The 26,140-nt window shown below is 36.3% G+C and overlaps 1 protein-coding gene across 10 annotated transcripts in view; it reads right to left on the reverse strand.

The window, feature by feature from the left end:
- PDE4D (phosphodiesterase 4D) overlaps window positions 1–26,140 on the reverse strand; it is a 586,915-nt gene that overhangs the window by 251,479 nt on the left and 309,296 nt on the right. The window contains exon 1 of one of the 10 annotated variants that reach the window (XM_004937258.5): window positions 6,607–7,828. The exons of the other annotated variants lie outside the window; for them this stretch is intronic. Within the exon in view, the coding sequence (XP_004937315.1) occupies window positions 6,607–6,653 (47 nt within the window). The 5' untranslated portion in view covers window positions 6,654–7,828. Of the gene's footprint in view, window positions 1–6,606; window positions 7,829–26,140 lie in introns of those variants that run through there. 10 annotated transcript variants of the gene reach the window in all.

The following is a 26,140-nucleotide window of genomic DNA, read 5'->3' on the forward strand; positions in this document are numbered from 1 at the left end:
CATTATTAAGGAAATGGAAAGGACACTTAAAAATAGTTACCAGTTTCCTAAGCAAAACTGTTCATTCTTTTTTTCAGTTGATGATCTTGATTATGTCTACTCGTTTTAAACTCTGTATTTTGTATACTCTGTTTTGCCAACCCTGTGGACTGAGTCACCCAGGGAAAATTATTCTATTTATTAACAGTTACTGACCAATAGCTTTTACTGGAAATATCCTCATCTCCCTTATGGCTCACGTAAAAAAAAAAAATTCTTAAAGTGCTCTGCTATCACCAGGAATTAATGCAGTCAAATAAAAGGATGAAGGATCATGTATTCAGGTCAGGTTTCAGAAGAAAGTATTGAAATTTTAACAATCTTACTATTAAAAATGCCAGCTGGCATTGTGTACATGTGAAACCCATCTATTCATATTTTAACAAGTTCAAATTATAATGGGCCGGAAAACACATTTGATGATCAATCTTCTTCAATTTCATAATAAACAACTTGTAAAAATTTTTGTGCTTACTCTCTTCCCTCTCTTTGCTCTCCTCCTAGCCACCATGCACTGGTCGAAAAGATCAACTGAAACAATAATCTTCTTGTATACACCTAGACAAGCCTTTGGTTGTCTCCAAATGTCAAATACATAGATATAACATAAACCTGCTAATTTACCAGAATATTTAAAACTAATTTCCTTTCCGAATAGGAGCTAAATTCCTATTCTGAAGTGACTTCTTCCATGAAAGAAAAGTCCTATCCACTTAACACAGATCAGAGAGTTTAGAAACAACATAAGTATTCACAAATCTACTTAAGTGAAACAAAAATAATACAAATATTATAACATAACCAACATATAAATTGTAATAATAAATAATTTTTTCTTCAGTATTACCATTTTTTAAAAGATGTGAGGTAATTTTTGGTGAGTTGAAATATTAGTTTTTCCCAAAGTAGAAGAGAAGTTGGCTCTTTGTAAGGAGATAGGAGTGAAGATATTAGCATAAACATCCAACAGAATATGTTATGAGTAAAAGAGGCTTATTTTCTACTGTTGCAACTTATTCTTAGTTGCAGGATTTTCTAAAAGTTTATAAAGATCCTTCAAGAATACAACTTGACCTAATAAGCCTGAAAATGACTGGTTAAAAATGGATGTGACCTACAGCCAAATGTTGTCTGTTAACTACCCAATAATTCAGGTACATAAAGGAAACCATGGTTAGTGTTTTGAGGGCAGACTATGTTCCAAATGTGCCCATTACACTGCTGATAGTTTTCTCACATATATGCAACTGGGTATGATGTTATAATAAATTACACTACCTTTTCTTAGAGCAACGTGCACATGTGTATATATGCATGTATACGTGTACATGTATCTATAGCTATACCTATAGATAGATAAAAGTATATAATTCAGCACAAAAACCGAAACCTATTGTGCTGTATCTAATTTTCTCAATTCATAGTGTTTCAATTTCTTTTCTGTCCAAAATAACAAAATACAACAGGTAGTTCATCCAAAGGACAGGCATATGAAGTAATTTATCATATGCTGAGTACAGAAGAGCAAAAGGCAGACCCTAACAGAGTCCCCAGTGGGCTTCCCCTGCATGGGGAAGACATTCCTCTTTACATACTGGAAATACTGCATTTCAAAGGTAAAAACATTTAGTTTGAATTATATGCAGTATTAAAAAGGCGAATACACTGGTCATCCAAGAATATATGTGAAATTATTCTAGAACAGATCATTATTCTAGAACAGATCTACAGCAGGTCTAGATCAAACAGATCTGCCTAGGAAACCCAAAGTGAATCATGACACAGTCAGCTCTAGGTCATGCAGTTACGTTATATTCTTAGTATAGTTACATTATCTTTCCTGCACATAAATTTTACTTGCAAAAGTGCAATAACTATTGTGTGGAAGACTACAGAGCACGTCAGTGACAAGAGATGAAATTTACATAGTCATACACAGATACATATCTAGGCTACCCATCAGGAGTGCTGTCAGGCTTCAGTGACTAGTTATATCTGGGAGCACTTCTATTTGTTTTGTTATGGTTTTTTGTTTTTTGTTTTTTGTTTTTTTTTTTGCATGGAAGCATTACAAAAAATCAACACATGGCTAATATGAATCATAACAAAATAAATCTTTGCCCTACTTGCAAATGGTAGCAATATTTTCATCTTTTCACTGATAATCAGCATGCTGAACATTGGTTAGGCGCCGCTGGGCAACTAAGTTGTTAGAAATATAAAGGAGAAGGCAATACATGCCTTAAAATTGAACTCTTTGTTTCATTCAGTATATAAACCTTACTACACTCATTCTGACTGGAGCAATAAACTTCAGCACTGCCTGAAGCAAAGCAACACCTGTTATTGAGCACAAGAAAACAGGGAATAAGGTGACCTTTCATACTTAGCAGTACCGTGAAAACCTACCGGTCTCAGAGGATGAAACAAACTTGTTTCATCTTAAGAAGATTTATTCTTTGTTTAAGAAATCATCATTTTTCTCCCTCAAATTTTTACTTAAATCTAGAATTCCAAATGAGGAATTGAGATATTCCTCTAAAGGTTTTATACTAATGTGTTGATTCTAAAATACTAAAGGTATTTGAATACTGCATGGAAAAGCAGTTCAGGAAGAATCTCTTTTTTCCACTATAAACAAAATTTCATAGAACAAACATATGAATAAATACGTGCATGAAACATTTCATCCTGGTTTGGGTTAGAAGAGTTATGCCACGAGAAGAGTTAAGAGCTTTGCTATAGCATTAGTCAAACTCAGTTCCCAATTATTCTTTCGTGAGGTGACTCAGTATGTTTTAAGAACACATAAAAAGTTTATTTCGTGCATTAGCACTGTTATTTTCATTTTCCATCTTTTTTTTCTTTTTTTTTCCCCACAATTACAGATTGTTCTGTTCTCACAAAATGCAAGAACCTGCATAACAGTAAGAAGTCAAACCATTTTTGGCTAGACAAAATCCATGTCTGTAAACAAACAACTCAGTATCATTAATTTAGAATATAGAGGACAAGAGAAGACAGACTCCTAGTGATGACTGCATTAATTCAGAGATTTACCAAGTTGTTGTTCAAAAAGCTAGTCAACATGCTAATTTGAAACAAAGAGTATCACACAACCATGGACTCACCTCATTTTTGCATTGGATGAAGCATATAGAACAGTAGTGGTCAAATCGATTATATACAGTGAGATTAAAAAAGAGCCAAGGAATTAAACACATTTTAAATGGAATTAAATTGTATTCAATCTTACTATGATGGAAATAGGTTACACTGTTTACTTTGAAAAACCAATGTGTTCACCTGTAGATTAATTTCAAATCTTTATCAGTTTAAAGAAAGATGATCCTGAACATGTTTGTCACTTCTGTTTTTCTTATGGTAAAATTTAAAGGCATGTGCAATATTTGTTTACTCAATTAGGCAAGCAAAATTGAATACTATGTTTATCTTTATTTGGTTTGGCAACAAAAAGACAGATAAAATGCAGTGGAAAGGAAAGCCAGGTTATACAACTCAGCAGTAGATGTTTCTAAAATTGTTTTCAATGTGAATGGCAGTAAGCTGCATGTTGTTAATACATAATTTATGTTATATTGTGTGCAATATGGTAAGTAGTTGTAAAATCCTATTCTCCCTTCTACCAGCATCATAAATGTTTCTCACTGTTGCTAGGAGTAGCTTTATCCTCACCTGGGACATCCCTTGCCCAAGCCACTGTAACACTTCGTTTTTTGTATTTGCTTCTCTTTAATCCACACTACCTGAAACGGCTTCTGACAAAATAACTCTACTCCAATCTCATTTTTATACCGTTTAAACTGCATTCAGACTGTAGCTACCCTTAGCTGCCTGACAGAGTTTTGATCCTAGTTTTAATGCCAGGGACCATATATATTTTATATCTGCTTTTGGCTAGGAGTCAGCTGCTTCCTATTACTAGCATTAACAGAAGAGTTCACATACTGGAGTTCTCAGAACATTTCCAAAAACGTGTGGGTTCGTATTTGTAAACCCTTTTCAGGGTTTCAGTTTTTGGCTATTCCTTCCCTAAACCAGCACAGAGGAACAAACACAAAAACACATCTGTCACCTTGGCTGATATGACATGCAAATAAAGCCCTGGAGTTCTGGAAGTGAAAAATAAATTTCCGACAGTTTTATTTTTTATTTTCCTCTTCCTCCTCCATATTCCATACGAAACAAGGAGAACGTGAAAGCATTGTGTGTGTCTCTGAGGTGCAGAAGATACCTTAAAAAGCAACATCTATAAGGTACAGATAATCATTAGTTGTACTTCTGATATACTTAGTTCTGCATGCACATAAAGGTTACAAAATATTATCAAGTACGTGGCACTGTCAACAAAACAGCTTTGATGTGTTGCATCAGCACTGGGGAAACATAATTAAAAGACAATCAACTAATATTTGTATTAAACAAACACAAAACTAATTGGGTCCCATGAAAGTTATCTTTATTATCATCCTTTAATGGGCACCTGAAAGTATCACAAGGTGAAGTTATATACATACACACTTTTCTTTGTGCCACTTCTAATTCAGAATAGAAAAGGCTGGCATACCTGATAGGCAAAACATAGATTTGTGAAGGTTCATCATCAAACAAACAAAAAACTATGACTGGCAACTTTAAAATTCTGCTGCCCATAAATGCTCCTGACAGACCTACTGTAGCATGAATAAGCAAATTTGCCAATTCTGAGTTTTGAGAGGAATAACAATCGGCTAAAGACATTTTAATACAAAATTAAGGTCTAGCATTCAATAAGCACAAATGCAGGCACGGTACTTTTTACATTCAGGTAGAATATTAACCATAGATCATCTAATTAACTTCATATATTTGTCACAGCAGACACTTCTGCCACAGTCGTGCCTAGACAAGGGGTTCACGCTCTGTGTCAGACAGCAAGGGGATGGGAAGGAGCAGGGAAAACAGTTAACTACATTTTAGAGGAGAAACATAACAAACAGTTGGCTTGCTCAAAATCTGTTTCAAAAGGCTGCAGACTTCATGTTGCTTGAAAACGATTTAGACAGGAGATGAGCCCTGGGGGTTCAAATGTTCTTAAAATTATTTCTCTAAGTTATTAAAAACAGAAGTAGGTCAAATTCTTAGAAGACAGTGGAAATGGTGCTCCTGTTAGGTGCAGAGTGCAGTACCCTTTCTGAAAGATTTTGCTAAATAAAATGCCAAAACCAAAAGGTGAAGGATATTAAAGATCACATTATTCATTTTCTAGGTGATAAGAAGTTGGCTACATAAGGGCTTATATGTAAGCCACAGTGGTCTTAGGGAAAGGTATGATCAAACACAATAAAAACAATACATGCATCAAAAGGGCAGTGTGCCTACCAATTATTTAATAAAATTGGAGTAATAAGAGAAAATGAGCAGCCAGAGCATCACACCCCCCTTGTCCCCCCCCCATAATCTGACAGCCTACATGCCGGCTCCTGCCATTGGCTCAGCTCAGAGGAGCCGGTGCCTCTGACAAATGACACTCAGCTGACGCCAGCGCTGGTGCTGCCAGGTACCAGGGTCTTGATTTTATACTGTTCTTAAATACAATTTTGAAATGTTATAAAAAGGGCTTGGCTTTAAAGCCTTGGCTGACACATTTTCCCAGGCAAAATTTATCCTGAAAATTAGTTATATACTGAGGCTAGCACACACTGAGGGCAGACCATTCAAACAAACATGCACACAGATGCCCATCTCACAACTTGAATACAGTTCTTTTCCACTGAGCTTCCATAATGTACTTGTCATTAAAAGACTCAATATTTACCCAAGATGCAAAAGTTTTCTGGGAAACTAATTTTGCTTTGATCAAGACAGATCTCAACATAAGGAGCATGACATGACGCAACAACCACTGGCAGAATTCATAAGCAGTCAACTGCACTCTATTGCTAAGAAAGTTACAGAGGAAGCCTGTTCAGTGAACAGGAGCTATAGATGTCTGTGGTATAATGAGGAAACAGATGTTTTAATGATGATAAAGGGATTTTAATGCTATGTGTCTGTCTCCCAAACAGTCACACTTGAAAACCTACCATACAAATGCATTTATTAAAGATTACCGAATTATCATATGAATGAACTTTTTTTCTTTACTGTTTTTCAAGTCACATGAATGTATATAAATAAGTTCCAGGATAAAGAAAACAATATGAACAGAGGAAAATACTTCTTCATCATTTCCGTCAAGTAATGCTAAGTAAGAAATGGAAAGAAGAGTTCCTGTTCTTTTGATGCAGAAAGAAAATACACCTCCCTCCTCAAGAATCGTTTATCACACAGGAAAACATGACCATATAATACCAATTTTATCACTTGTCTGTTTTGTAGAGGGAAGAGAGTGCCAACAATATTACTTCAGCAGTACTATCTCTGTGAGATTCTCCTATTTTCATAGCCCAGTTAGTCCTCATTTGACATTAATGTAGGAAAAAACACAGCATCTGGTACTTGCCACAGTATTTTGCAAACAAGCATTTCGAGTTTAACAATCTGTAAAGTGTATTGATTACTCACCATATCCATGAATGCCTCCTAAAGGGGAAATTATTCACATGCATCATGTTCGCAAATCTTCCAACATTAGTGTTTTCCTTGTCAGACAGCTTTATCTGTTATGGTATTCATAGATGCATTCCAGAACAACTGCATGAGCAGTTAACAGCAGGGATTATTGCAAGAATCACTGTAATCCACAGAAATAAAAAGTCCCAGGATCTGAAGAGACACTTCTCACAGGGTTTTCTAGGTACATGTCCATCCATTTATGCATTACTTGCTACTTAAAAAGCATTAAAGTAATCAGTATACAGAAACCGTATGACAATGCCAACAGTTTGCCTTGATAAAAATCCAAGCGCTTTTAATATGGATTAAAGCATCTTCATATGCAGCATTTTGTGGAGTTGGAAAAGGTTAGTCAAGAGATAGTTTCCTGTCATCCATGCCAAATCAGTGGTTAGAGGGAAATGTGTAACTTCAGATTGCTTTGCCATGTTCAGAAAGGAATATTGCTTTTTCTTCTTTCTTAGACACATAATCATCACTGATCACTTTTATGCAGTTTTCCTTTATCACAAGCCCAGGGAACAGGATGGTGTTTAATAGCCATGTACAACCAAACCAAATTTCTTTCTGAATTTGATTCTGTGGGTTTATTTCTTCATCTAAGAAAGAAGGGAGGAAGTACGCATTTTCGGCTCCATAGAACAGGACAGCAGTTAGAGACTATCATGAGATAAGATCACATCATGATCAAATCTGTCTTTGCAGCCTAACCCCATAAGAAGGATGCCTGCTCCCTTTAAGTAAAATGACTAAGCTATTGATTCTTGCACTGCAGAACCTAGTTCACTTTTGATGTTACACTGTATACCAGAAACATTTGCATCACTGTTTATGTTGCGAAATGAAAGCAAAGCTTCAAGTCCATCTTAGCGAAGAATTCTTCCTCTGTTGTCCTTTCTTTCTTTCCACCCCCCCCACCCCCCAGTTCAGCTCCGAGCTAGTTGCTATCACTCCTGAAGCTCCGGCAACATCCTCGGGAAGCTTCTCAAGCCCAAGCCAAAGGAGCCGGTGTCTCCGTTCAGGAACGCAGGCAACAGGCTCCGCTTCCTCACTCCTCGCAAGGATTTCCAACGTACCCCTCGGGCTGCCGGTGTCTTCGCCCTCTTTGCCTTGCTGCCAGCCCGGCGGCGGCTCCGGACGGCGGCGGGCGCGGTGCCGCTCAGCCTGCGGCGGGGCCGGGCTGCGGCGCGGGCAGGCTGCCTGGCAGGGCTCTGCTGGCGTCAAGGGGGCCCTCTAGGTGGGTTCTCCCACACAGCGCCGTCCTGCGCGGCTCTGCCTCCCACGCACCGAGGAGGAAGGACGGGGCCGTGGGGGGGGACGAGTGCCCGAGCTTGCCTGCGGACCGCCTGTGTCGCTGAGTGGCTGGGAGCAACGAAAATGCAGCAATCGAGCGCAAAAACCGGCAGGGAAAGATGTGCGTAGAGAGCACACTTTGCTGTGCTGATGCCTCCTGACATTTAAAAGATTTCGAGAAATGCTTTTACACTTCAAGGTGCCCAGGCCATACACAGGTCACTTGCCGTTCTTTTTCCTTCTTTCTTTCTCCCCCCCTCCTTCCCCCCCCTCCAGTGTTTTACTCTACGCTAAGACTTTTTAAACTTCAAATGACCTCTTGCCCTTTGAGACAGGAAATCCTGCAGTTTGGAAGCCGGCTGCAACTTGAATGGCCTTAAAAGCTGTGATAAAAGTGTGTATTTGATTAGGGTGTGCGTGGACTTAGGAGTAACATGATAAGATATTGCACTGTCGGTTTTCATAGTTTCATGTTTCCTTAAGCTCAGCTCTTTTGCTTCCACAGCCCTGTTCTGCAATACCCCAAATTAGCCCTATTAAAGTTGATGCCATTCTGAAGAAAGAATAAAATATTAAACTACTTGAATGTGATAATGTATTCGCAGTGAAGTAGTATTTAATTCAATCATAAAAAGTGAGCTTCTACTGACACACACATTGTATACTGTGTGCTACTGCACTGTGAAGAATTGGAGCACCAAAATACAATAGATGTCAAAATTTAAAAGGGCTCCAGAAACGTTTTTGTCCTCCTCCACGCAGAAGGTTGGTTGCTTATTTTTTTCATGGAAACATAGCCATGATAGGAAACACACACTCTGTGTTACAGAAGGTGAGAATGAAAATTAGCCTTTTTCACTAAGAAGTTAGAAAGCAAAGCATCCATGTTCAGTGAAGACATTCAGTATAACTTGTAAAAAGATCAGGTAAATTGTTACAGCTATTATGAGATGTTTATACTTTATGTTAAAAGCAGCACTCCCCCCACAGCTCACTAACTTTGAGATTTATGACATAAACATTTTAAAGGACTATAAACAAAACTGTGAAAACTGCGAGGATGTGTTATTCATCTGAATATAAAAAACCACTACCTCTAACTAATCCAGTTGTCTATTGCTTTCTCTAGGCTAGATCCACTTCCTATGAAATATTAAGTACACCAAATGCTACACAAATCTGCACCGTCATTATTATTTCATACTGCACTCACCTAACTGCGTACTTGCCTGATCATCTATAGGCACTGACATTTTCAACACTAGACTTAATGCATTGTACTGTCTTCAGAAGGAGCTTCTCAGCACCAATGTGCCACTGAACACATTTGAAATTCACAAATGAGACTGTTCAGCGTCTATATGTCACGAGGAAACCAATTTATTTGGTTGTCTCTAGTATTAAGTTCAGCACAAACTGATTCAATTAATTCCATTCAGAAGCAGAGTTACAGAAGGAGGGTAAGCGTATAATAAAATTACTTGATGGCATTACATAAAGAGTTCGCCAAACAAAGTGGAACACGGGATGTATGGGCTTTCTAGAGCAAGAGTAAGTTCAAACTAAGGATCTTAATCAGCAAAGAATTTTTGTTGCATTTCTAGGATAGGCTGATGAGATTGTTAGTTCAATTTGAAAAAATGAAGCATTTAAAAACAGTGACATTAACTATCAGCTTCACCCACCAAGGTCTCTGAAACAGCAAGTACAATTCAATTCAAGGAAAAAAAAAGTTAAAAAGAAATTCAGAGCAGGTTTGGCTTTGATCTCCTGGTTCTGCTATTAGGACAATGCTCTGATCATTGGAATTTATGCTATAGGAAGGTCTACTGCATCTTCCCAAGTAGTGCTTAAGTAGTCCGCACAGACAGACAGACAGTCTGCAAGTGATATTGGTTCTTGCCAGAAACACAGAAGTCCCAGATTCTAGTCCCTTTCCAAGGTTTCCTTGATAATTTTCTACCAAGATCAATTAGATAATGGATTATGCATGTTGATAGCATAAACTGGCCTGCAGTGCTTCTCATTTTAAGACAAAAGGCCACATTGGACTACAGAGTGAGGACCTACACTTTTTTTCTCTCTCTCTTATTGGTCTTAGGAGTTTTGCATTTCTGACTGCCTAATGAAATATCTAATCAGAGAGCAGTAAAAAGTGTGTCTCATGAACTTTCTAATTGACCTATTAGCATCTTTGTTTCACTCCCATTCTCTGAGGTTAGAGGAACCAAAGAGAGGACTATTTGCATCTCCATTTCTTAGTTTCCAGACATATTTTTGCCCCACAAGACTCAGATTTTAACTACCAGTTAAAACTAGCAGAATGCTCATTTAAAAAGTGACTACTAACACTTGGGTCTATCAACATCTTCTTAGACGTGCAAGTGCACTAGCAGATTAAAGACTTTGCTTTGTAACATTCCTGGTCCTAATAGCAGGGCTAATAGACGTGAGAACTGCTGTTCTACCAGTGCCAGGTTTTAATACAGAATCAGTGCAGTCGATAATACTATATATGTATACAGGTCATGAGAAACAAGTGGCAACAGTGGCATATAGACCTTTTTTTCTTTTCCCCCCAAAAGGGGCAAAAGATCACTAGATTAAATGTTTTGGTGACAATAGAATAATGACTAGCACAAACCATTCTTCTAGGAAGGTAAAACTAGCACTTAAAGAATTGCTGAAAAGCCAGCTCTAGGTAATATAATTTCATCAGTATCACAGGTCAAACAGTGGCAGTGACCTACAGCACCTTTTGAGACAATGAGCAAAATAAGCTGGTGAATTCAGCCTGTAGATTCCAAGCAAATATCAATGCGAAAAAAAAACCAAAACAACTCATCATATCAAACTTGGCAATTGTATAAAAAGAATGACATAGGAATTATCTGTGATAATATGAAAATACAATGATCAAACCTATACATGGACAAAAAGTATGGAGGTGACAATCCCCCATACGTGGAGCTTATTTCTTTGTTTTGATCATTAGAGTCCCTTTATTATTTATAAATTCTCCTTGAAAACCATATAGTTTAAAAAATCAACATGATTAATGAACTGTTAAGAACTATGCATCCCACTGCATACAGTTAAAGGTTTATTACATAAACACACAGCAGGTTTATTTGTCTCTGTTCTTCCTATCCAGTCTTCTTGAATCCCTGCAGGCCTTCCTCCCTCAAGCAGAATGCGAGTAATATGAATGTTTGGTTTCATGCTATAGGAACACGATTCTGGTCGGCTCTGACACAGCCTCACATGACTTCACTCTGAACTGAAAAAATGACAGAGCAAATTGTTCCTCTATACTCAGAAGAGGTCTAAACTAGCGCTATGCAGTGTGTGTAGAACACACTCCACACAACTTGCCCTCAGGGCTTGAGAGCATACTTAGGACCATAATTATCTCATTGAAATTAATGCTGAAAGAGGAAACTTCAAAAAACATATAGTTCACATTAGAACAATAATCATGGATTAAGTAATGGTGCTAAGAGCTGCTGGCTATCCCTTAAGAAGAAAAAGAACTTAATTATCAAGTATATTTTTGTTCTAAAAGGGATATGCTCAACTCTAAATATAATTTCAGCAGAACATAATCTATCCAAACCTCAGCTTTTTTTGAAGTCCAAAGAATCTTCAGGTCAACAACTCAGAAGAATCAATATTTTATGCCTTCTATTATCTTAGCATTTTTCAAATGTGTTTTTATTTCTTCTCAGTCCTCCCTTCTCCCTGCTCTCCACTCATCCCTCCCCCCCCCCCCCCCCCAATTAAATAAATAAATGATTCTCAGGTAGCCTTACCCTAACATGCAAGAGCTGCTCAGTTGTAACAGAAATTATTATTGCTGCGAATCTCTCAGTAAACTGCACTTCTTGGTAAGGTTTTCTGCTCCTTTTAGCTCCTACAATCCACATATTAGGAAAAGGTTCTTCACCAAAGGGCAGCCAGGCCCTGGAACAGGCTGCACAGGGCAATCATCACAGTCTGAAGCTGCCAGAGTTCAAGGAGAGGTTGGACAGTACTCTCAAACATAGGGTTTGCATTTTGAGTTGTCCTATGTGGAACCTGGAGCTGAATTTCGTGATCTTTGTGGATCCCTTCCAGTTCAGGATAATCTATGCTTCTCTGATAAAACCCTTTACGAAAGTCACATAAATTTAAACTGAGATAGATGGAGTAGTCTGGAAAAGAATGTCTGTATCTCTCTGAGAGATTAACTACCTTCTTGTCTCATTTGAAGAGGGAGAGTCCTTCTCTCCTTGGCTTTACAGGTCAGTGATCCTTGAGGAAAAATTACTACAGCTATCTGGCATAGCAGCCTACCTCTTTAAATTACGCTGGTCATGGCCACAGACTCATCTCTTCCCAATTGCATAAGAAAAGGTTCAGTGCCTTAAAGAACATTCTACAAAGGTAAACAGAAACTTTATATGTAATGACAATGCATTAGCTGTTTGGATGTATATCTGTTATGAAACAGCTAACTATTTCCATCATCTACCCACAGATTGAAATACTGCATGTTAGTGAAACTATTCAGTACAACAAATAATCCCAGAAAAAAGGTTTGGAAAAAGTTATTTAAGAAAACCATTTTTTTTTTTTAAACAACAGTTAATACTGAAATGTTGGGGGAAAAAAAAAAAAAAACAGCTTTCTTCTTCTTTTTTTTTTTTTTATTTCATTAGTAAGGAAACCATAGAATCATAGAAGTCAGCCTAAATCTAGTAAATAATCACAAACCTTGGTCAGGTGAAGCCCCCGGTGATTTGAAAAAAAGGCTATTTCACACCCACATTTAGAAGGGTAGAAAGGATGACCCAGGGAACTACTAACCTGTCAGCTTCACCTTTGTGCTAGGGAAGATCATGGAGTAGATCCTCCAGGAGGCTATGCTGAGGCACATCGAAAACAGGGAGGTGATACAGGACAACCAGCATGGCTTCACCAGGTTCTGCCTGACCAACCTAGTGGCCTTCTGTGATGGCATGGAGGGAAGAGCCACTGATGTCATAGAATCAAAGAACCATATAATGGTTTGGGTTGGAAGGAATCATATAATTCCACTCCCCCACCCCCCTTCCCTTGCTATAGACAGGAATGCCTTCTTCTAGACCAGGCTGCTCAAAGCCCCATCCAGCCTGGCCTTGAACACCTCCAGGGAGGGGCCATCCACAAACTCACTGGGCAACCTGTTCCAGTGTCTCACCACCCTCACAGTAAAGAATTTCTTCCCAATATCTACTCTAAATTTACACTCTTCCAATTTAAAGCCATTTCCCCTGTCCTGTTGCTGTATGTCCTTATAAAAAGTTCCTCCCCAGATTTCCCGTAGGCCCCCCTCAGGTATTGGAAGGCCACTATAAGGTCTCCTAGAGCTTTCTCTTCTTTAGGCTGAAAAGCCCCAGATCTCTCAGCCTGTCCTCGTAGTGGAGGTGCTCCCTCTGATCACATTTGTGGTCATCCTCTGGACCTGCTCCAACAGCTCAATGTCCTTCGTGTGTTGGGGGCCCCACAGCTGGATGCAGTATTGCAGGTGGAGTCTTATGAGAGCAGAATACATGGGCAGAATCACCTTCTTTGACCTTCTGGGCATTCTCTTGGCATCTCCACCCAACCTATATCTCTTTGGGATTGCTCCAGTCCAGGTGCAGGACCTTGTCATCTATCTGGACTTCAGTAAGGCATTTGACATAGTATCCCACAACATCCTTTTCTCTGAATTGGAAAGATATGGATTTGATGAGTGGACTGTGCGATGGACAAGGAAGTGGTTGTGAGATCGTACCCAGAGAATGGTGGTCAATGCCTCAATGTCCAGGTGGAGATAAGTGATGAGTAGTGTCCTTGAGGGGTCAGTTCTGGGATCAGTGCTCTTTAATATCCTCATCAATGACATCAACTGTGGGACTGAATGCACACTCAGCAAGTTTACTGGTGACACTGAGCTGTGTAGTGCAGTCAACACATCCAAGGGATGGTATGCCTTCCAGAGAGACCCAGATAGGTGGTTACAGTGGGCCTACAAGATCCTCATGAGGCTCAAAAAGGCCAAGTGTGAGGTCTGCACCTGAGTCACTCTATCTGTACAGGCTGGGGGAGGAAAAGATAGAGCACAGACCTGCTGAAAAGGACTTGGAAATACTGGGGGGTAGCAAGCTGGACATAAGCCAGCAATGTTCCCTTGCAGTTCAGAAAGCCAACCATGTCCTGGACTGCATCAAAAGAAGCATGGCAAGCAGGTGGAGGGAGATGATCCTGCCCCTTTACTCTGCTCTGGTGAGACCTCACCTGGAGCACTCCTCAGTACAGGAGAGACATGGATCTGTTGATTTATGTCCAAAGGAAGGCCCCCAGAATGGTCCAAGGGATAGAATACCTCCCTACAAGGACAGGCTGAGAGAGCTGGGGCAGCTCAGACTGGAGAAGTGAAGGCTCTGGGGAGACCTGATAACATCCTTTCAGTATCTAAAGAGTCTATAAGAAAGAAGGGAAGAGACTTTGTAGCAGGGCCTGTTGTGATAGGCCAAAGGAAGTGGTTTCAAGTAAAAGAGAGGAGATTTAGACTAGATATAAGAAAAAGTTCTTTACAATATGGTTGGTGAGGCAATGGAACAGGTTGCCCAGGGTGGTGGTGGATGCACGATCTGTGGAAGCAATTAAGGCGAGGCTGTATGGGACTTTGAGCAACCTGATGGAGCTGTAGATGTCCCTGTTCATTGCAGGGGAGTTGAAGTAGATGATCTTTAAGGGTCCCTTCCAAATCATGTGGTTCTATGATTCTATAATAAACCTAAAAGAAGACTCAGAAGTGATCAATGTCTATAAATACCTAAGGTGCGGGAGACACAGGGACAAGGCCAGACTCTTTTCAGCAGAGAGTGGCAATAGGACAAGGGGAAATGGCCACAAACTGAAGCATAGGAAGTTGTACACAAATGTGCATTAGCACTCTTCATGGTAAGCTTCATGGTACAGGTGAAGGAGCACTGGAACAGGCTGCCCAGGAAGGTTGTGGAGTCTCCTTCTCTGGAGATGTTCTAGACCTGCCTGGATGCCTACCTGTGCAACCTGATCTAGGGAGCCTGCTTTGCAGGGGCATTGGACTCAATGATCTCTAGAGGTCCCTTCCAGCCCATACAGTTCTTTGATTCTGTGATTCTGTGATTTTATAATTTCTAACATGAAGATTATTTTCTATTATTTTTAATAATACTTGATTTCAAACATGTAGTTCAGAGTACTTGAATCTTGAGTGACAAGTTAGGATGAAACATCACTTGTGTGTACCTCAAGAAAAGAATAACAGAGGAATTCAATTTATTCCATTAAATACTGATACAAGTTACTTTCAAATGACACAATATTGCACTTATTCCATGAGAGGAAACTGAATGCGAAAGAAAACATTTGATATAAAATTATTCTGCTAATGTAATCTTGTAATTGTCAACTTACTAAATGAGGCTTAAATAGCAATTATTTATTTTGCTCACAAACTTGTCTGCTAAAACTGGTCTCCATTTTCAGTTCTTTTTTTTCTTAAATTTGAATACACTGAAGAAGGAAGAGGTAACAGAACAAGTCTCACTAGCAGCCCATACTTAGGTTAAATGAAAAACATCACTGATAACTTCTGGAAAGATTTCTACTCTGCTCTGTGTAAGATGAAGTTGACACTGGTATTCAATCATTAAGCTGAGAATGTTAAATGAAAAAGCTGGATCTTTTCAGATACTGAAAAATACCAACATGAGAGAGCATAAATATTCATTGAACAAAAAAGTTTTTGTTTGTTTTTTAATCACATTCTCCATTCATATCACCTTCACCTTCTATAAAGGGTTGTGGAGAAAAGAAAATATTAGTATGTTTTTTGTAAATGCTTGTAGTTCATTTTTTAATAATCTGTATATTAATGTCCTGAAGATGGTTTATCTCTACATTGCTATGCATTATATGTATTCTGAACACAATTAGATTTTATAAAAGAGAAATAAAAGCTTTCAAAAACTAGATAGCTTTTTTTTCTTGATGTCAGCATTGTGGTAGAGTGGTAATTTTTCTGAAATGTCATTCCTTTTAACAGACCTTATTTTTCTATTAAATATACTATTCTAGTGTACTCAAATACATAGTTCTGAAGTAATATTTAGTTTATGACTTAATTATCTACAATGTTTTAGGATACTTGAATTATCTATTTGCTTTTAAGAAACTGAAATAAGTGAATATATAGACCATACTCTGGGAACCCTGAAATTTGTCCAGACACCTTACTGAATTTTCTGATACAGTGCTTTCATTTTAAACAATATATCCTCCAGTTTTCTGTTACCTTTTATATAGTTTATATGAAAAATAAAACTAACCACATTAATATAATCTATTTCTGAAATTACAGTATGAATTTTTATATTGGACAAAGTACACAAGTGAAAGAAAGCCCATCTGCTTGCCTTGGTTCTCCCTGTTTTAGTTGCTTTTGATATTGTTTGTATATAAATAACTTCTGTCAGTGTGTAACTTAGTCATCCTAAGAAGTATTATGTGCAAAAAATCAGGAATTGCAAAATTATAGGTTTTCGATATTGATATTATGCCACAAAAGGTTTAGTAATTATGAAAGAAATAGAAGTTTTGTTACTGAACTTGTCTTTCTCTCCTGATCAGCCTGTCCTCAGAGACATGAATGGATTTTCTATGTTTTTTTATAGTTTTAAAAGTTTGAGAACTTAAGACTTATGAGAATTACATTCCTTCCTACTTGACTACTCCAAGATCTTGTAATCTGATTCTTCTCTAAAGTGATGGTTTCCTAATGTTGAGTGATATGAATGTGTCATTACTGTACTCCTACAGTCTACTGTTTATAACACAACTACAAATAAAAATTCTCAGTGAAATTCTGGCACTCTAGTAGCAATGTTCTGGCAAACTTGTCTTCTCTCACATCTGCCCTAAAATTCGTTTGCTGATACCCACGCTTTCCATCTGAATCAGTTATTCTAACACTTCTTTGTCTAAAATATAATACTAACATTGCTGAAATCAACATAATGTAGTAAGCACATTCTAATTTTATACAAAATCTTTTATAGAGAATCAGAAAATATTTAAGGCTGGAAGGGACCTCTGAGTCCATCTGGTCCAAGGCATTCTCTAAGAGAAATACCGAGAGCAGGGTTCCCAAGCCTATACCCAGGCAGAGTTTGAAGATTTCCAAGCAAGAGACTTTAGGACCTCTCTAGGCAGCCTGTGCTAGTGCTCCATCACCTACTCAGCACTGAAGTGCTTCCTTATATTCAGAAGGAAACCTGTGCATTTCAGTTTGTGCCCATTCCCTATTGTCCTGGCTTTGAGCACCACTCAAAAGAGCCTGGATCTGTCCTCTCTGCACCTTCCTTCAAATATAAGTGGCAATTGGTGAGATCCTCTGAGCCCTTTCTTCTCCAGGTTGAGCAGCTGCAGCTCTCTCAGCCTCTTCACACAGGAGAAGTGCTCCTGTCCTTTCAGCATCTTGGTGGTCCTTCTTTGGACTCTTTCCTATATGTCTAGGTCTCTTATTTACTGGGAGCCCACAACCAGAGAGAGTAATCTGGCTTATGCAGTGCTGAGTAAAGAGAAAGGATCTGCTTTCTCAGTCTGTTGTTGATACCTTGCCTAATGCAGACAAGAATGCCACAAGCATTCTTAGTAGTAAGAGCATGTTTCTGACTCATATTCAGCTTGGTCTCCACTAGGACCCCTGGGTTCATCCTTGCAGAGATATTTTCTAGCCCCCAGCACGTACTGGTGTCTGTAGAGGACTCTGCACTTCTCATAATTAACCTGCATGAGATTTTTGCCATTTGTCTTGGTGTCTAGTAATTGTCTTCAAAAGTTGTGGGGTTTTTGTTGTTTGTTTGTTTTTGTTTTTGTTTTTTAATAAAAGGCCATGGTATTTGTCCAGATGATTTCCTGTCTTTTGAATTCCAAATAACACTATTACTGTTACACTAATTGTGATATTATAATCTTATTAACAATTCTCATTACAAGACTGAGTTGCCTGTACCAGTTCCTTCAAGGTTCTCAAACAATGATCATTGAATCCCTGTACCTTAAGAGCATTAATATCTCAGGTTTGCTTACATACCAGATACAGGAATTCAGATTTACATGCCTTTCTTCTTATTATCCTGCATGCATGTCCTGATACTTAAAGTAATTTTCCCAATTAAAACTAAAAGAAAGACATTCCTCTATTTCTTGTAATTCCAAAAACAATTGTCCAGCACAAATCTATGCTTCTTCTTTCTTTACATTGCTTTTATAGTTCACAAATCTTTTGTTTTCTGTTGAATCACTGACTTTTTTGCTAAGGAAACCTGTCCGAAAGATAGATCTCATAACACTATCCAATCCTTACAATCATTAAAATACTTCTTTCAATCTTTTTTTCCTTAGCTCAAACATGGGAAGTTTAAATTATACTGGGAGGCTTCAGTCACAGTATCAGAATTCCTGCTACAATTTTTTTTTTTTTAATTTTAATTTTAATATTGTTGAGATGTTTCTATTCAAATCCAAGAACTGTTGGAGAAGCGTGCCTTATAATAGTAACACAATTCATTTTTAGCTATGTGACACCTTCCTTTCTATTTCAAGTATTTTTTTTTTCTGCTCCTGTAGCTGTAATCTCTCTTCCTCCATCTGTGAAAGTGTTAAGCTAACTTCTGCAAACTGACAATGAAGTTATTTTCCAGTGGCTTTTCACAAATGCCTTTAGAAGAAGTCCACAAACCTCCAGGAGTCTGCAGGGAGTACACATACAATGTACATCAGCAGACTGTACGATGCCATCTTCCAACCTTTGCACAAACATTTTTATAAATAATATTTTATTACCTGATAGGACAGGAATTATCATCATAATTGCTCATTGTACACAATTTGTATATTTCTGTACAGCGACTTCTAGCAATAATCAACAACTAATATTCTAGCAAAAAATGATGCATTTCTAACTCGGATTAGAGTACAAGAGCCAAAGCTAATTAATAAAGACTTGCAACCACTGTCGAATACTTAAGGAAAATGTAGAAAGAATCAAGCCCTCATATTCTCTGTTTTCTCAGAATTCATGAAAACCAAATGGTTTACACTGCAAAATGCCCAAACGAAAACCAATTCAGACAGATGTTCTGCCTCCCATTAAAGATGGTAAGAAAAAACTAGATCTTTTATATGATTAGCAGATTCCCACATTCCCAGAGGATATTGGATAATGGAAATTCTGGATACAGATGTTGTTCTGATGTATACTGTTGGATGCTGTTTATGTGAATTTAGCTGGAATGTATACAGACAAACTTGGTGACAAGCAGATGATGTTTTATAGCACGATGCTGAGGGTAACTTAGAAAGATAAAAAATAAGGTATTTATTTCAAATAGTTTAGATGATCTTTATCTCAAATGATCTTGAATTAAGAAGAAAACAGTGGGAAATTATTATTCACTGCAAAGAGAAGTGGACTAAAATGTTCTTAAAGAAAGCTGATTATAAAGTTCTTAGTGAGATTTATTAAATGAAAATGGGCAAAATTTCCTGTAATACAAAGCCATTCTTGGTTTGTTTTTAATTTATTATTTAGAGAACTGCAACAAAGAGCAAACATGTGACAGCGTAAGTAGTAAAACTCTCGTTTGCAGATTAAAGTACAAAATTCTATGAGTTTACAGTAGCTATTTTTTAAAGACTGAATTCTACTGCATTTACATGGCAGAAAATGCTAAGCGACAACCCCACCGCCATCCTTGCTATTAACCACTAGCAGTCTGATTACAAACAAACTTCAGCAGTGCTGAGAAGTCTTACTATGTCCTGGAATGTATAAACTGTGAGAAATGGAAGCCTTCTCCCATAGCATATCTCAGAGAATGAAAACTGTAAAACTTTGAATCTGTAGAATCAACTTTTATGAAGCACACAGAAAACAGAAAAATACTTTTTTTTTCCTATACATTTTTTTCTTTTTCTTTTTTCTTTTTTTTTTTTAAATCATTTTTAAAGAAAACTCCTAGATCAGACATATGTATGTCAAGCTTGCAATTACCCCTGGGGATAGCAAGGTCTTGTACTATATTTTACATTTGTATGCCAAATCTTAAATCGATTCAGATCTTACTTTCCAGAACTACTAAAAATATTCCTGCAAACTTAAATGATCTCTACTGCATTAAAACAAACAAACAAACAAACAAACAACAACAATAACAACAACAACAACAAATTAGATCTTTTCTTGAATTTGATTATTGAAAACAGGTACAAAGGCAAGCATTTACAATTCCAATTCAAATTAGAACTCTGATTCCTAGCTACCAAAAATGGGGAAATTAGGAAAACACTTGTCATGATACTATCTGGGCTTACTTTAGTCAAAATATAATTCATGCAGAGCACAAACTTCAAAGCAACATTGAAAGCCAAGGCAGGTCTATTTGAAGTAGAAAACACTTATTTGTCATATTATGAATGGGCCATGTTGACTGCACCGCTCTGGCTATTTAACAAAAACAATGTAGATTAAAATGGACTACTTACAGTGCTTTATCACTACGTACAAAGTACAATGTAGGCAAAGTTTAAGAGATGTTAGTAGAATGATTATTCAAGAAAATGGAGAAATTTGTTGTTTTTTTTTTCTCCTACATTTTCATTTTTGAGATTTCTTCTTTTAACTAATTGAAGTTACTGCAATCCTATGATTCCCTGACAGTCTGATGAGTACTCATTACTCTTCTAAAAACATGTCCATGTTTGTATGAGATTCTTCAGCAGAGATACATATGGGATAAATTAGTTAATGCAGTGGAGAAAGAAAGTATGCTTTCAAAGTGTGTTTTGCTGATGTTTTCTATTTTCAAATGTATGCACACAATATGTCATAATGAATGAAATAAAAATATGTCTATATTCCCTAGGAACACACGTAAATGAGGACAGAAAAATCTCACTACTCTCTACAAAATCATACTAAAACTATAAATGTAATACTTCTCTAACAAGAATTGCATTTTAAAATAATGAAATGCTGTTTTAAGCACAAGATAACTTTTGTGAAGATTTGATAGATAGTTCATTGTGAAAATGATCATTAGCAGGTTAAATATAAGACATAAGTATAAGAAATGTGATGTGTACCTTCTTACTGAAATGTGAAGCTAAACCTGGGAAGCCACTGAATGACTTTTTCCTAAATAATACGTTAGGTTGCCTAGTAAATAAACTCATTATCAGAATGCAGTGCATCCTTACAAGGAAAGCATGACACTAGCATTTGAGCACCTTATAATGATGACTCGTAGTAGTATATTTTGTCAAGAATTAACTTTTATCTTGTTCCAGGGCTCGAATCATTACAAATTAGTTGCTGGATGGGTATGCTTTACATCCACTTTGTCCAACACATCCTCAATTGCTAGATAATATTCTGTTGAGGAAAGGGTGTTTCATTTTCTTTGTAATGAAGTGATTGATCTTGTATTTGACACAGGGCATTCAACAACTTTTTACATTATTTTACAGATCTTTGTTATGATGAATACCAATTTATGAATTAGAAGAAGACATGGAATATTTCTGATCTTCTCAAGTGAAGTTGGATTGCAAAAGTTTGTTATAAGCAATTAATTTTAATCAACATTTAAACACTGAATGTTAAAACTTACTAAATTATATTTTTAATGAAGATAAATGGTTTAATATTTTTTAAAAAATATTAACATATACTCTAATTTTCCAAGGGAGGATCTGAAGAGTACACCAAGATTTTTCCAAACTTGGAGCATAAAAACTTTGCCTAAACTAAGATCTGAATATCTCAATTTGTTTTCTAGAGAATTGGGCTTACAGCACCTCCACTGAATGAAAAGGAATTTGGAAAACTCAACACTTGAAAAATTGGGCTGTTTCTGACATTTTCTTTCCTATGTTTGAATAATAGATCATCTTGGCAGAAACCATGATATCTGTTTAGAAGGGCATGCTGCCTAGATCCACAATAACCACTTTTCATCTCAACCTAGTGCTTAGGAGACAGTGCTCAGTATTGGATATGAAAATCTCTTCTATTATCTAAGCATTAAATACCTCTTCTCTCTCGTTCTTTAGAGAGCTAATAACTCAACCTACCATTACTTTACTTCTTACGTGAAATAGAATTTGAACAGGAAGCCCAGAACACATCTGTAAATATATGAGCAATAAAATTCACAACAAGTTTTCAAATATATTCTAACAGTAACTGTCATAGCCACAAATATTTACATAAATTATTCATGCATTTATATTATAAATATATAGCATAAAATTTATATTTTTTCACAGCTGGCGGGAAGATGTCATGTTCATTAGTTAAATGAAGTTTAGTTCATTAGTTTAGTTCATTAGTTTCATGAAATCAAAGCCTGTTTTGGATAATTATACGTAAATGTTTCAAAAGATAACAAACAGAAACTGAAGTGCACTGAAAAATTGTCACATAATGCTTCTTCTGGTCAAACTATTCTTACACTTTCTGCTCTGGTATGTTTCAGAACTGTATGAATATCTTCTGAATCTCTGAGTTATATTGTTTTTCATTCTGCCTTTATATCTTTTCCCATGCCATTTTTCAACATTACATAGATGCCACATTCATGTAAAAAATTATTATATTCCATAATGAATCAGGAATAAAATAAAGACTTTTACAAAACATATGCATAAGTTCTACAAAAAGGATGACAAGAAAAATATATTTTTTGTTTGCTTGTTTTGCGCTGTGTAATACCTAGTCTGTGCCACAGAAAGAAATCACTCCTGAAGAACACGTTTTCAGTCTTAATCAGTCAGAACTGCCTTACAGGGTTTTGTAAAGACTACTTATGCTTTATAAAGTGCTTAAAAGATGTAAAGCTAACCATGAATGCCAAATAAAATTAATATAGTAAAAGCAATAAAGCAATGGCGTCTGTAATACTGTTTAATAATAAATTCCCTTATGATATTTAGATATGAGCGTTAGGGCCAATTGCAATTTGAAACTGTCCAGAGTGTACTATTTTTAAACCATGTCATGTCTCTTGGAAGATAATTTCATGGCCCTTCAAGAATTTTCTAATGAAGACATATGTAATACGAAAAGCTGAATCTTTGAACTCAACAGGAAATGCTATTTAAAGACAGTCTCACTAGTAACTACAGCCCTAATATGCAGTCGGCAAGATTTTCAAGTGAAAAAAAACAATAACAAACTAACATAAATAATTTTAGAAAAGACTTACAAATGATCAATTCTTAATGTATTTCTAAACTGAGCTGAAGATTCAACAGAAGGGCAACTTTTTGTTTTCAAAAGGTGGTCATGGGAGTAGTATGTGTATGTATGTAAGTAGTAGTATGTACATGTGAGTATGGTTGGGATTTCCATCGACAACTGGTGTTTAATATTACTCATGCTTTTAATATACCTATCAAATTAATTTCAGGTGGAAGACTCATCTGATAAAACATCTTCAGATATACTTGGATAAGCAAAGTTTGCTGGAGGAATCTTCTTCATTTGTGTTAGAAGTGTAGTTTTTATAGATGGTTATGATGTTTTAAAGGTTAGTTATTCAATACTATTAAACTGATTTAGATTAAATATGTAAACAGTCTCTTTTTTAAACAAAACAAAAAAAAAAGATAGCGGAAATTGCAGAGATACATTTATTTGATTTCAATCTTTTTTCTCCAATTGCATTCAAGATTTGTTTTTTAACCTCAAAGCATATACCTTTCTTAATGTGGTTTTAGACAACTTATTTTGGATCAATGGATCATTAAGGTTTCAAGTTTGTCAGGTTGCCAACGTTGCAGCTGAAGAGCAGCACAATAGTGGAAATGTTTTACAAGTGACAAAGCACATAAAATGTCTGACTGTAAATACTAAACAGAGTCAATTACATGGTGGAATTAACCATAATTCCCATTACTAATATCATAAAAAATACAGGCACAATATGACATAGTTTTGGCATTTTCAGTTCATAATGAATGGCTTGTCCTTCATTCTAACACTAGCATTTTAAGCATCCTGAAGTCAAAGAAAGTTCCTTATCACTTATCCTTATCCTTATCACACAGCTAGAGCTTACTCAAATCTTGTGTCTAGGAATAAGCAAAATAGAAATTTCAAGCTGCTGTAAGGTACAGTGTGCCATAACACTGATGTTTTAGCTATGATGATGGTGGGATTATTGAGACCATATGGTATCCAACACCATCTAAAAATAATTTGTACATAAGAAAACCTTTCATAAAATATGATGGATATTCTTAAGCAAGAATATATATATATATATATAATATATGCCCTTTCCTGTTCATGTACACTTTGAGTGAATGTACAGCTGAATAAGGTGATGAAGATTTGAGATTTAAACTCATTTTACTATGAAAGATATTTTTTCCATATACATTCTTTAGTGTTTATAAAAAGCAATCTGTTCCTACAATTCCACTTCATTCAGGTGTGAATGCTGAAAATATAATTACAGATTTTGGGACAGAATTATTTGCTTCTTACATAAAAGCAACCACCTCTCCCCCAGACAAATGGTGCCAGTAAACTCTCAAAGGTACCATTCCAAAAAATGAACAATCTTTCTAAGTTTTAGGTGTGTTTATATGATAGACATTTTTGCAAATAAAAAACATAATCATGTATAGGTCCAAAATATGGAGAGCGCAGACTAAACATTTACTACTTATTCCAAAATACATTGCCAAACTGTAAAAAGTTTTGTTAAAAGTTGTGTAATTTTCAAAGTCTCCAGGAAATTCATAAGCACATACATATGCAAAAACAATTGGAGATACTGTGGCACAGTCATGTTCACCACTATGGCTGAAGAGTCTGAAAATCAGCTGACAGTCATTCAAGAGAAAGCTGTTAGAAAATGACAGCAATATTCCATAAAAACAATTATCTGAAACTGTATTTATAAAAACATGTAAACACATGAACTATCAAAAATAGAATACTGTGTATAACATATAGAAAAGGTTCTGGAACACTTGAAAAAAATCATGCAATATTTTATTGCATGGATATGTTGCATCCTGTGGCATATTTGGCAAGATGGAAAATAAAAATCGATTGTCTTTCTCCTGCAAGAATAATAAATAACTTCTTGGGAAGATCAGCTAATTATTATTTTATTATTATTATTTTTAATGTATAGAGGCAAGTATTCCGTCACTGATCAATATTTGTATTGAGCTGAAGGTCAGACTGCCAGCCTTTCTCCAAGCCCATGCATCTGAATTAATAATTGCCTTTCACATTTTGGTGAACTACAAAACCATTTCAATGCCTAGCTTAGGAATTCCTTCATCTAACAAAATAAATAAATAAAATAAAATAAAATAAAATAAAATAAAATAAAGTAATATAAAAAAAAAAAAGCCATGGTCTACATTTGTTCTTTGTTTCTCCATTTTTTCTGCTTTTTTTTTTTATTTAGTGTAGTGAGTTCAAATGATGGACAGCTTATTTCACACATAAGTAACCTGTTTCAACATAGTCCCTTTATGCGTCTTGCCACCCTTGCACAGTGACAGAGTACTGTGAAAGTTTTTCCTGCCAGCTTAGAAATCTACATATTTCAAGTATTTTATCCCTGTGTAGTCTTTTGTAGGATTTACACAGCTAATATCCAATAATTATCTTAATATTTATCCAGTAATATTTTTCATTATGCCCTATACAGTCTTCTCATAGTTTTGTTGCAGGCCTTTTTTAATATACTGTTTTGTTTGGGTAATTAAATGAAGTCAAAGCAAGAGAAGAAAACTGAAGAAACTGCTGAACAAAGTTTACCAACAAAGAGTATTTGAGAAGAAATATCTTACTATTTTCAAATGTAAGTCCCTTCTTACTCAGTTATTTCTTTTATAATTCAGTTAGCTGCCATGAAATTGCTGCCATGAAAATATTCTTCAAACTGCATTATTGTTCATATCATTACTGTTTGAAAAACCTTAATACTGTACTTTTTTCATGTACTGGTACTGAGAGCTAGATGATCTGGTTGTGATAGTTCCTTGAACAAAAATATACCCTTTCTTTTAATCCTCTTTTTGCATCACTAATGATTAACAT

The sequence above is a fragment of the Gallus gallus genome, chromosome Z, assembly GCF_016699485.2.
Source record: "Gallus gallus isolate bGalGal1 chromosome Z, bGalGal1.mat.broiler.GRCg7b, whole genome shotgun sequence".
Lineage (NCBI taxonomy): Eukaryota > Metazoa > Chordata > Aves > Galliformes > Phasianidae > Gallus > Gallus gallus.